General features: G+C 43.3%; 1 protein-coding gene across 1 annotated transcript in view; it reads right to left on the bottom strand.

Annotated features, from left to right (window-relative positions):
• tnikb (TRAF2 and NCK interacting kinase b) overlaps positions 1-13130 on the bottom strand; it is an 86490-nt gene that overhangs the window by 11287 nt on the left and 62073 nt on the right. The window contains 3 exon segments of the mRNA XM_062441339.1: positions 846-989; positions 1622-1798; positions 2667-2778. Of these exon segments, the coding sequence (XP_062297323.1) occupies positions 846-989; positions 1622-1798; positions 2667-2778 (433 nt within the window).

Below are 13130 nucleotides of genomic sequence, written 5' to 3'. Positions count from 1 at the left end.
ACCTTCAGATCCATCTGTAGATTTAAAGGCAGCTATAAAATGAACAAGACATACCAAGTGAAACCTGCCAAAAACAGAAACATCTTTGACATCTTGTGTTGTTTTCTATTTGAACTCCAAACCAGTGGCACTTAAAAATTGACCAAGAGAAACAAGAAATATTGGCAACTATAACTGTGATCAAGCAGAAACAGGTAGTGAACACAACACTGACATATCATCAGCTTCTAAGCAGGTATGTTGAAACAGCTGTTTTATTTCCACATCCAGCAGTTACTGATCAACATTATCATTCATTAGTTCATCGTGTTTCTGTCCACCTGCTGAATGTGAAGTCCAATATTCTCTCTCTTAGCTCTGTTTTTACTCTCTACCAACTCCTGAGGGAAATATCTAAATGCTCCACTATGTTCACCAGCTAGTCTACAGATAACTGTGTCTGTGAGCAGGTAGAGTACTGTGTTTTTTTTTCTAGATTTTTCTCTGAAAACGAGGCTATGAGACCTCTGAGAGTGAACCAGAACAGTAAAGTTGCAGCCAGACAGTTAAACAATGAGCTGAAACTCAACTATAAAGCTTTATAGTTGAGTTTCAGCTCATTGTAACTGCTGATGACCTCATGTGTCAACAGATCCATCGCCATGACAACCGAAAGCAAGGTTTTGGAAATTTACGGAAAGAGCGAATGACAGAGAGGACGATGTTATAGAAATATATGGACCAGAATAAGATAAATAAGGAGTTTTTAACTGGAAATCATGTAAAGATATTCCAGTAGAGACACAGAATATATAAATATATAGCTGTAAATGTGCAGACTCTCCTTTAAAAAGAGTCATACCAACCTGAGATGGTGACGAGGACGTTGAGTCCCTCCAGGACGTCCATCTGTTGGAAGCGCCGTCGATTTATCAGGTTGTAAACTTTGCCCTGACCGCTTCTGTCCAGCAGCATCAGGCCGTTCTCTGTTCCCACCAGCAGGTTCACTCCTAAACACACACACACACACACACACACAGATGTCTGGTTGTTACTGCCTGAGAGACTGAAGGTTATTACTATTGCTATTATGAGTGTTTAGGGGAGCGTCTCACCCAGGCGGGGAACTCCGGTCCTCTGAAATGAGGCCAACGTGGAAGTAACTTAAAACTGCATTCTATCAAAAGGCCACCAGGGGGCGACCGTTTTGGTGTCAAAAGGACTTCCGTCTCTATACAAGTCAATGGAGAATTCACCAACTTCTCACTTGATTTCTAACCTCAGTAAACGTTTTCAAAATGTGTTTATGGTCTCGATCGCTAGTTTAAAGCCTTCTTCAATGCAGTATGATGTTCATTTGGGACATTTTGGCCTCCCTGATTTTATATGTGACGATAAAGCAGGGTATGCATTAGGGCGTGGCTACGTCGTGATTGACAGGTTGATTGGTTCACAGGTTCAGGAGGGCGCCTCATGCTCCTCCTGATGCCCATATAAGTAGAATCCGGTTGTTTTTTTTTACCCGGTATGCACCAGAAATTTTCAAGATGGCGCTGCTCAGATCCGATACTATTGGCTTCCGAGCAGCAGTCCACAAACCAACGGATGTTACGTCCATTTTATATACAGTCTATGGTCTCACCCCACAGAGCTGCACACAGGATCTCAGAGTTGAAGCGTTTCTTGTATTTGCGGATCTCGGGCGTGTCGCTGTGCGGTCGGATGTTGGTCGGGTTGACGTTCACCACGGAGATCTTTCGGGCCTCGTTGAGCCGCGCCTGCTCCTGCTCGTGTTTCAGCAGCTCATCAGCAAACAGCGCTGCAACACAACACACAAAAAACATCATGTAAAATCTGTTTATATAAATCCAGATTTTAGGGTTAATATCTCACACTGCACTGTAACTTTTTGTTCTCCTGTTTTAATCTGTATTCAATCTATTTTAGCTTAATTTTATTTCCAATTTAACACTTCTAATCATGTTTAAATGTCTCTTTATGTTGCCATATGTTGCTTTTATATCCTGACTTGATGCATTTTATGTTTTATGTAAAAATTGCACCATCAATGTTTGTATTTGAAGCCCTTTGGCAGATGAAATGAGGAGTTTTTGATCAATTGTATAATCAAAACCTATAACATTTCTGCACAAATCAGCCTCTGCTTTTCTGTTTTATTCACAAAAGAAGAATTTCACACTATGATAAACCTCTTCGAGCTCTGCTGTCGGGAAAACGGCAGATGAAACAAATTTAGCAGCGTAGTCGAACGAGAGGAGAAAATATTTCTACAGCTGTCAAAACACATTTGTATCTTTGTGGTGATTTGACTTGAAGTTAGATGCTGAAAAAAAAAAGGAGGCAGTCGAGGAGACGGACTAGAGACGTTATATATATAGTGAGTGCAGCTGAGGACATTAACCTGCACAACATGTTGCAGAAAGAGAATCTAAAAGAAAATCAAGTGTGTGGTCGTACACTTTGTTTTATGTCGTATCGTATCGTGGAGCCTCTGGTGATTCTTACCTCTAGGATCAATTCTGAGTATTTTCAATCAAAGACTTGTTTCATTTCATCACTGTTAAGCTATTAATAGTATTTAATGAAGCAGATTTATGTTTTTTTAATCTTCTTAATGATCTTAACACCCCTGTGAGTCATCAGTGAGTGTCCTGATGAAGACGTACCTGAGGCAGAGATGTTATCATCATCATCATCAGTCGGTGACGTCCCGTAAACCCTCGGATCAACGAACGGTGTGAAGGACGATTTGGAGCCGCTGCCGCTCCCCATCCCGTACTGTCAATCACACAGAGACACACAGAGGAGAGTCAGTCAGGTGTTTCACTGATGGTTTTACGTTGTTAGGGAAGGTTAAACCACAACGAGCAGCTGTGTCAAAGAAACGTGATTCTGACAAAATAAAGGAAACATACGATGTGTTCAGTGTCATCATGAGGCTCTAAAACAACTTTAAAGCTCTTTTGAAGCTCTACATGAGTCTGTTTCTGTGATAAAAGGTTTCAGCATCTTTTCTTCTATCAGATATTTCATCACTTTGTGTGTGATGATCTTCAGAAACACATTTTTAAACTCTGCGTGCTTCCTTTATCTTGATCAGCTGCCTGTATCAGGTGCTCGGGGACGGGATGAAGGACGCTTTCTGGATCAGAGGCTGGAGAGAACTGAGAGAGAAAGGGAGGGAAGGAAAAGAAAGAAAGAAAGAGAGAGGAAGAGAGGGGGATCATACGAGTGGAGGAAGGAGGGGAGGAAGTCCACATTGTTCCATCTATGGGGGGTTGTGGGGGGTGGGGGGGGCACGGCAGCAAAAGCAGGACGGATCTCAAGGACAGGGCAGGAAATTAAAGGTGCCACAAGTTTCTGAAGCTTTGAAACTTTATTTCCCAGAATCCCCTGCTGCTCTGTGATGCAAAGAGGTCAAAACAACACGAACCAGAAGAGCAACGAACAACTAATCAGAGTGTTGATCGACAGAAATTAAACTTTATAAATGAATCTGATGATAAGTTTCTTGATAATTGATTGATCGTTAAGCCTGGGATGATGTCATTAAATGTTTTATTTTGTCCAAAAACTCAAAGATATTCAGTTTATATCTGATGAAAGGAAAAGAAAGAGCAGTTCATTTTCACATTTGAGAAGCTGCAACTATTAAATGTTTATTTGTTTACTTGAAAAATAACAGTAAACTAAAAATAGTAGTGCTATTGATGGATGATCTTTCATAGCAGTGGTCCCTTTATCACAGTGTGTTTCAGCTTCAAGCGTTTTCAAAGACAGTTTAATTTCATCACTGTTTAGCTTTTAACATTATTTAACATTTGTGTCCTTTATGTTCCTTCCTTCCTTCCTTCTGTCCTCCCTCCCTCCTTCTCTCTTTCTTTCCTTCCTCTCTCTTTCCTCCCTTCCTTCTTTCCTTCCTCCATCCTTCTGTCCTTCCTCCCTTCCTTCCTCCATCTTTCCTTCCCTCTTTCTTTCCTTCCTTCCCTTCCTTCTTTCCTCCCTCCCTCCTTCTCTTTCTTTCCTCCCCCTACCTTCCTCCCTTCCTTCTTTCCTCTGTCCTTCCCTGCTTCCTTTCCTTCCTCCTTTTCCTCCCTTCCTTCCCCCTTCCTTCCTCCCTCCCTTCTTCCTTCCTCCTTACTCCCTTCCTCCCTCCTTTCCTTCCTTCTTCCTCCCTTCCTACCTTGACTCGAGGACAACAGGAGGGTTAATGAAGCAGAATAATGTTTATTATTGTTGTTTTTTTGTGTACGTCGTGTTTATTGAGACCAGAAGCCTAAAAACGAAGCTGAGAAGAAAACTAAAACCCAAAAATCTACGAGCTGAAAGAGGATGAAAAGTGGTGTTTACTGGTGGCTGCTGGTAATTTCCCACCCTGATAAAGGTGACAGGGTTGTGAGCAGGTGTGTGGGAGGGGGGGGGGGGGGGGGGGGGGGGGGGGGGGGGAAGAGGTGAGGCAGATGTCAGTCTTTCAGGATCAGGTTTGGGGGTGTTTCGGGGGGCGGAGGTGGTGGTGGGGGGGGGGGGGGCCGAGAGTTGGATTAGATGCTACTGAACCTACTTGGGCCCCTGGGAGGGCGTCACCGGGTGAGACCAGGGGCGAGGTGCTTTGCTGCACCAAATCGGGGAGATTTGTGTTGCCGAGGAACAGATTAGCGTTGCCGGGGAAACCGTTGCTGGCGGTAGAGCTCCGCCTCCGTTCCCCGTGTCTCTGGAAAAAGAGAGAGAGAGGGGCAGGCGGCTGTGTGGGAGAGCGGCCAGGATGTTTGATTGACAGGTCAGGTGGACGGAGAGAGAGAGAGAGAGAGAGAGGGGGAGGGTGAGAGAGAGGGGGAGAGAGGGAGAGATAGAGATAGATAGAGAGAGAGAGAGAGAGGGAGAGCGGGAGAGATAGAGAGAGAGAGAAAGAGACAGAGAGAGAGAGTCAGAGACAGAGAGAGAGAAAGAGGGAGAGAGGGACAGAGAGAGAGCGAGAGGGAGAGGGAGAGGGAGCGAGAGAAAGAGAGAGAGAGGGAGAGAGAGAGGGAGAGAGAGAGAGAGAAAGAGAGCGAGAGAGAGAGAGAGGGACAGAGAGAGAGGGAGAGGGAGAGAGAGAGGAGGGACGCCGAGCCCCGCTTTTTAACTGGGTGTGTTTGTTTCTGTGTTTGGTTTAGCAGGGCGGGTGGGCACTGGCTTTCAACACAAGAGGAGGAGACATTCATTTCATATATCGCACACAAACACACAATGTATTACAGGCTACTTAGACTAGTTTAAAGCTGTTATCTTTTGTATTAAATCAGTTAAAAGTGAATATTTTGTGCTGATCTTGTGTATTTTGGGGTTTTGGGACATTGTCATGGAAACGATGGTTGGAAAAGTCTGCAAAAATCACATGACACTATTTCATTTTGCATCTGATTTCTACACTGTAATGTGCTTTTTCTACCACTGGGTGGCACAAAGAGGCGTGTACGAAAGAGGACAACAAGTCAAAGTTCAGCAGAATGAAGTATAAGGTCCAGCAAACCCAAAATGTGATGTCCAGATATGAGGATGCAGGGTTGCAGGAGGTTAAACTGGGCCTATTAGCCAGCCCATGTTACTGAAAACATGTGGGATCACCAAAATTTGCCCAGTTCAAGCCCACTCAGTACCCACATAACCCACATTAACCCCACATGGACATGCTGGCTGGGTGAATGCATAATGATTTAAACTTAATTACGGACTCTACGGTCGGTTAATACAATAAATACATCAAATTAACGACACTATAAATCTCTACCTGCTCTTTCTTTCTAGTTTCCTCCTCTACCTCCTCACTTCCTTTCAGCCAGCATAACCTCCTCCACTTCACATCGCTTTCTTTTTGTGTCTTCCTTTTTGTTTTTTTAAGTAATAAACTGACTCGTTTGCTCATTAAAACTAATAAATAGTCTGAATGTTTTGTCTCTGCTTTCCAGATGTTGTGGGACAGTTTGCAGCTGAATGTGAAGCAGTGAGGATGAGACACTGACGACATGTTAGTCAGAAAACGAGTCACTGTCTGCACCAAATGAAGGAGTTCAGGTATCTCGGAGCTCGAGGATGACATTAACAAGCGGACCGATGCCTCATCAGTTACTGTCGTGATGAAACAACGAGGATACAAGAGGACATATTAAGTTTATTTCAGAGGCTAAGCTGAGAGTTGAACTGCTGCTTCATTATAATCCTGCAGCACGAGGCCGCTCATAAGACTGCGTTAAGCGTGAAATAACATAACAGCTATCTATCTGTCGCCATGGTGACTGCTGCTTCCTTGTCCCAGTAGTGTGACAAGGGCCTCCCATAATTTAGCTATCCATTTATACCGTTCCCTCCTTCATTAGAAATGCCCTCCTCAGCTGAGAGTGTTACTGGAGTTGGAGTGACACTCAGCGGTGAAGTGGGACTGGTTTGGGATTGGCTGAGCCTCGGTCTTTGTTATGAGTCGTGTTTCTGTGGAGTCAGCAAGTCAGCGAGGCCCCCGGGGGGGGGGGGGTTAAAGGTCAACAAAACAGAGGGGCGTCTCACCTCACGCATCATCAGGGTGCCGTCCTGGGAGCTGTTCCCGTATGAGTCGCCGTGCATGTCGTTCTGACCTCCCATCATACCGAAGGGCTCGTTTGTGCTTTGACTCGCCGCCGGCCTGAAACACAAAAAGTTTAGTTTTTTAACCCTCCTGTTGTCCTCGAGCCAAGGAGGGAAGGAAAGATGGAAGGAAGGAATGATGGATGGAAGGAAGTAAGGAAGTAAGGAAGGAAAGAAGGAGGGAAGGAAGGAAGGAAGGAAAGATGGAAGGAAAGAAGGAAGGAAGGAAGGAAGGAAGAAAAGGAGGGAGGAAGGAAGGAAGGGAAAGAAGGAAGGATGGAAAGATGGAAGGATGGAAGGAAGTAAGGAAGGAAGGGAGGAAAGATGGAAGGATGGAAAGAAGGAAGGAAGGAAAGGAGGGAGGAAGGAAGGAAGGGAGGAAAGGAAAGAAGAAAAGATGGAAGGAAGGAAGGAAGGAAGAAGGAAGGAAAGGAAGGAAGGCAGGAAGAAGGAAGGAAAGGAAGGAAAGGAAGGAAGGGAGGAAAGCACATTATACCAGCTGCTCTTTTCATGCTGAGTGACGTTTGAATCAGAGACTCCTCAACTTATTAAAGTCCAACACGAGCCGAGCCTTCAGATCCTCTACTCAGGGTTTTCTTACTGAGCCTCGGACATGTGTAAAGACTCGGGGAGACCTTGCCTTGCCTTTCAGCCGGCGGCCCTGAAGCTTTATAATAGTCTCTCAATAAGCTGTACAGTAGGTCCTTGGATGCTGTGGACTCATTTAAAAAGCAGCTAAAAGCACATCAGTGCAGACAGGTGTTTAAGTAGTGTGAGGTGTTTTATATTTTACCTTGACACCGATGTCTGTTCCTTTTGTATATTATATTATCTGGTGTCTTTATTTTCTATTTATCTCGATTTTAAATGATTGTAGTTGATTTTGAATGTGAAACACGTTGTGACTGTTATCTGTGTAAAATGCTTTATTAATAAACTTTACCTACTTACTTTAATTACTGCTGTTATCATCTAAAAAAAACAACATTTTTGGATGCTGTATTTCTTGTTTTGGTCGCTCCTGTCCAGATTTAAAACAATAAATAAGTGCTGTGGGAAGCCGGTGAGGGATCAAATCCTCGTTCCTGCATAATGTTGAGTTTTTAAGAGCAGTTTTATGTCCTTTTAGTTTCTAACCTCTCCTGTATGAGCCTTTGTTTACTTTAAGTCGTTATTTAGCTGGGTATATCTTGCAAGAAAATTATCTTAAATGTGGCTCTGCATTAAAAACTCAGACATATAATAAATCCACCTAAAAGCAGATTAAAATAAACAGCATAAATAACTTTAAGCACGATATAAAACATGGTAGGAGAGCATATAAAGTACACACTTTAACCCTCCTGTTGTCCTCACGTCAAGGAAGGAAGGGAGGGAGGAAGGAAAGAAGGAAGGAATGAGGAAGGAAAGGAGTAAGGAGGGAGGAAAAGAGGAAGGAAGGAATGAGGAAGGAAAGGAGTAAGGAGGGAGGAAAAGAGGAAGGAAGTAAGGAGAGAAGGAAGGAAGGAAGGAAGGAAGGAAGGAAGGAAAGGAGTAAGGAGGGAGGGAGGGAGGAAAAGAGGAAGGAAGTTAGGAGATAAGGAAGAGAGGAAGGAAAGGATGAAGGAAGGAAGGAAGGAAGGAAGGAAGGAAATGAGGAAAGAAGTATGGAAGGAGGAGGGAGCAAAGAAAGAGGAAAGGAGGGGAAGAATGAAGGAAAAATTAAAGAAAGAGGGAGGAAGGAAAGAAGGAGGGAAGGAAAGAAGGAGGGAAGGAAAGAAGGAACAGTCACACTTACAACCTTTAGCATAAACATGACTACTCACATGATTCGAGGGATATCGCTGACGGCCACCGAGCCGTCGTTGGAGCCTCCTTCTCCTCCCTCCTCGTCCTCGCTGCTGTGAGACTCCTCGCTGGACGACGAATAATCCGTCACTTTGACAGGCGGGCGGCTCGTCTCCTCGCCCTGCCGGAGCTCCCGCAGCTCTTTGGCCAGAGCCGTCAGATCCTGGAGGACGAGAAAGAAAACACCAGAGAACGTCACAAATCACTCTGAAGGACTAAACTCTAAACTCTCAGAAGTCCTGGTGGAGAAGAGAAACCTCCACCAGCACAGAGGACATGTTGTTTAGATGTTTGTCATGCTTGCATTCACACAGTTAATAAGGTGTCATTGGCTTCATTTTCACATTACTATCAATAACATCTTCCTTCCTTTAACTACTCAATGGGCCTGATTTACTAAAGGTCACCCGCAAAAAATGTGCAAACTGATCGTTTTAACCCCAGTGCGCAAAATACAGGGAGGAGAAAATGCAAATATATTATTTAGCACACGCATTTTGATTTACCAAACCTGAAGGTAATTTTTCTGACGGTAACTTTGTCTATAAATAATAAGTTTGAAGTACAGGTATTAACCTGCTGTTACCATGGAGACGAGGAGACAGAGGCACAATGACAGAATACACACAGGACGGATTTTTTCCACCTGTGTTAATATTTTTAAAGTGGAATATTTGTGGTTTTACTAACATTGACTTTGTCACTCATACTCTCCCATATGTGGGTTTCTCTGGTAATATTAGTTGTTGTTATAACTCAATATATTAGTTAACCTCTTCCACTAGAACCTGATCACATTTCATTTTGTTCTTGCAGCTTTCTGCTCGTCCAAACTCTCCATTAAGACACAAAACCCTCATTTAAATACTGCTGTCTGCACCTGTTGCACCTGTTTTCATTTACAGTTATTCTTAGTAGATCACCTGCAAAACACACAATAACTAAACACACAATCTATTGCACTGTGCAGCTATTTAGTACCTTTATTTGGGATCTTAGTAAATCAGGCCCAATATGTCTTCAGTATTTGGTTGGTTGGAGAGTTTTCATCTTAATTATCTGCTGTATCTGTCTGGTCAAAGCATCTGTGCTACACTTTAATCAATACGAGAGTCCGACACTTTAATGAGAAGCCAGATTGACATTTAATTAAAATCTAGATCGATATGGTACGAAGCGCAAAATGTCTCCATAGCTGAGTTAAAGTGTTAATTAGGAGGAAGTCATCTTACAGTTCAGCTGTTTCTGTGCAACTTAAATAAACCGTAAAATGACACCAGGAAGAGTCCAGATGTACATCATTAAACATCTCTGAGTCTGGCTGTCGATAAACTGAGGACACATGCAGCCAGAGAGATAAATAATGAAGATATGGAATAAATAGTGTCACATTTTCCCTGATAGTCTACTGTAAATGTGAGGGGTCTGCGATGAATAATATTAGATTAATAAGAATTTATTTATAATAACATTAATAAGTATTTTCTATATTTAGTTTTAGCATTAATAACACAATAATCTACTTTAACCTTCCTGTCGTCCTCCCGGGTCAAATTGACCCCGTCTTTTTGACTGTGCCTTCTTTCCTCCCTTCCTTCCTTCCATCTGTCCTTCCTTCCTCCCTCCCTCCTTCTTTCCTTCCCTCCTTCCTTCATCCATCCCCTTTCTTCCTTCCTTCCTTCCTCCCTTCCTTCTTTCCTCCATCTCTCCTTCTCTCTTTCTTTCCTCCCCATTACCTCCCTCCCTCCCTCCCTCCTTCCTTCTTGCCTCCCTCCCTCCTACAGTACCTTCCTTCCTTCCCTCCTACCTTCCTCCCTCCTTTCCTTCCTTCTTCCTTCCTCCCTCCCTCCCTCCTTTCCTCCCTTCCTCCCTCCTTTCCTTCCTTCTTGCTTCCTTCCTCCCTCCTTTCCTTCCTTCTTCCTCCCTTCCTCCCTCCTTTCCTTCCTTCTTCCTCCCTTCTTCCTCCCTTCCTTCCTTGACTCGAGGACAACAGGAGGGTTAATACATTTCTTTTTCTGGGTATTTTTCTACAAAAGACAGATATCTGAACATAAGCAGTGATCCAGGCATTAAAACACTAAACTATCTGACATCAAAGAATAAGCAAGCCAGATTATAAAACTGAACATTTGATGCCGACTATAGTTTTTTTAAAATTATCAGACAACTTTCAGTCAGTACCAAAGAAAAAAGTCAGCTTTAGGTTTACCAGCTCAGATAAATCACTACTTCACTATTTCTATCTTCAGAAGGATAAAAAGGAGAAGTGTTAATTATTATTATACAATGCAAGCTGTTAGTCAGACATCACAGAGTCTGTCCATCACTGGGAGGGCAGCGAGCAGCAGGGCGGTGCAGGAGGAGGAGGAGGAGGAGGAGGAAGAGGAGGAGGAGGAGGAAGAAGGTCAAACTAAAGGTGCCACCATGCCTCGGTGTAGCAGGGACTAAAGGTTAGAAGTCAGGAGGGGCTCGTGCCTATAAATACACTCTGAGTGTGACAGTTAGCAGCAGAGAGGGAGCTGATTGGTCATGTGACAAGGTGGGAGGGGGGGGGTATCTGGGGGAGGGGGGGGTTATCTTACCAACTCCTCCTGATGACACATAGAGAGAGAGAGAGAGAAGAGATAATATGGAAGAAGAGAAAGAAGAGAAAGTGTGATTGTAGAAATGAAACATGAGAGTGATAACAGGAAGTAATGAAAAGTTGTTTATCTAATCAGAAAGAGAGAAAGAGAGAGAGGGAGAGAGGGAGGGAGAGAGAGAGAGAAAGAGACAGGGAGAGAGAGGGAGAGAGAGAGAGAGAGACAGGGAGAGAGAGGGAGAGAGAGAGAGAGAGAGAGAGAGGGAGAGGGAGAGGGAGAGAGAGGGAGAGAGAGAGAAAGAGGGAGAGAGAGGGAGAGAGAGAGGGAGAAAGAAAGAAAGAAAGAGAGAGAGAGAGAGAAAGGGAGAGAGAGAGAGAGAGAGAGAGAGAGAGAGAGAGAAAGAGAAGAAGAAAAAAGTGCTAAACTGTGTTTCTCAGTCTATGATTTTTGAATGATTTCTTCCTCATTCGATGCTGTATATTAATGTTGGCAGCAGAGGAACAACATGGACTCTAATTTAGTCTATTTTTGCTTTTTTCCTCCATTAAATTTCTTTTTTTTTTTGTTCTCTTTTATAAACGTAATTATTTTATAATTTGTGTATGTTGCTGCCTTGTGAAGCACTTTGTAACTCGGACATGGAAAAGCTCTCTATAAATAAAGTTCATAATTATTAAATCACCTGTAACTGGAAGCTTTTGGTAGTCAAGTGGTTACAGTGCATACAACATAATGGAAGCATCTCTGGTTCAACCTTAGCTGCAGGTCATTCCTCTCTCTCTCTCTCGCCTTCTCTCTCTCTCTCTCTCTCTCTCTCTCTCTCGCCCTCTCTCTCTCTCTCTCTCTCTCTCTCTCTCTCTCTCTCTCTCTCTTTCTCTCTGTTTCCTGTCGGCCTCTCTGCCAAGCACTTACAAAAATAAAAGGCAAAAAAATTCCCTAAAATAAATCTGAAAAACAATCTACTGTAACTGTCAGCTATGGCAGTCATGTTGAAGGTCTGTTTAATTAAGAATGTGAACATATAAGGGTTAAAAATCATTCTATAAACCTTTATTTAAGACCGTTATGTGTCATAATATGAAATTTACCACCTTAGTATCTACTGTAGTCACACATGCTCTCAGTTTATCATTAATGAGCTATATAAATAATGTTCAGTAAGTATCTGAACATCAGTGTGTATAATGTCTCTATCAGCTCTGATCATGTGATGCATCTTAATCATCACAGGAGGAATGTGTGTGTTCTCAGGTGAGACGAGCAGAGAGGTTTTCTATTTTTGGAAGAACAGATTTGACCTGAAGACACTTAGACATTCAGTGAATATGACGTCTGGAAGTTGCGGAGTACTGAGCAGCAGTTGGGGGTCAAAGCTTTGCTCAAAGGCACCTCAGCAAGCAGGAAGTGATGTTCTGTTATTATCGCTCCCTCTGAGGTGGCAGCAGAGTTTTTAGTCTTATGCATGTTAATAAATTAAAATCATCATCATGACTGAAAAACATCAAACTTTTCCAGTCATGACAAATAAGTGCAAAGAGATTTAATAGAGAGGAAAGATGGAGTGAGAGAGAGAGAGAGAGAAAGAAAGAGAAGGGGAAGGGGAGGGAGGTGAAGGAGGAGAAATGTCACTGACCTCGTCTACAGCTTTCTTATAGCTCTGAAGGACGATGAAAGAAGGGATGAAAGACAGGATGAGAGAAGAGAGGAAGAGTGGAAATGAAACAGCAACATGGTTAGTTCAGAGTTCAGAGAGAAGAGACTGTGTGTGTGTGTGTGTGTGTGTGTGTGTGTGTGTGAGAGAGAGTGTGTATGTGTGTTCGTGAGTGTGTGTGTGTCTGTGTGTGTATGTGTGTGTGTGTGTCTGTGTGTGTGTGTCAGTGTGTGTGTGTGTGTGTGTGTCTGTGTGTGTGGGTGAGAGAGAGAGTGTGTGTGTGTGTGTGTGTGTGTGTGTCAGTGTGTGTGTGTGTGTGTCTGTGTGTGTGTGTGTGTGTGTGTGTGTATGTATGTGTGTGTGTGAGAGACTGTGAGTGTGTGTGTGTGTGTGTCTGTGTGTGTATGTGTGTGTGTGTGTGTGTGTCAGTGTCGCTTTATACAGGAGTTTGTGGGTCTGAGGAAAGTCGACTGTCA

Source organism: Scomber scombrus, chromosome 20 (assembly GCF_963691925.1).
Source record: "Scomber scombrus chromosome 20, fScoSco1.1, whole genome shotgun sequence".
Lineage (NCBI taxonomy): Eukaryota > Metazoa > Chordata > Actinopteri > Scombriformes > Scombridae > Scomber > Scomber scombrus.
This window is presented reverse-complemented; position numbering and strand designations above follow the sequence as displayed.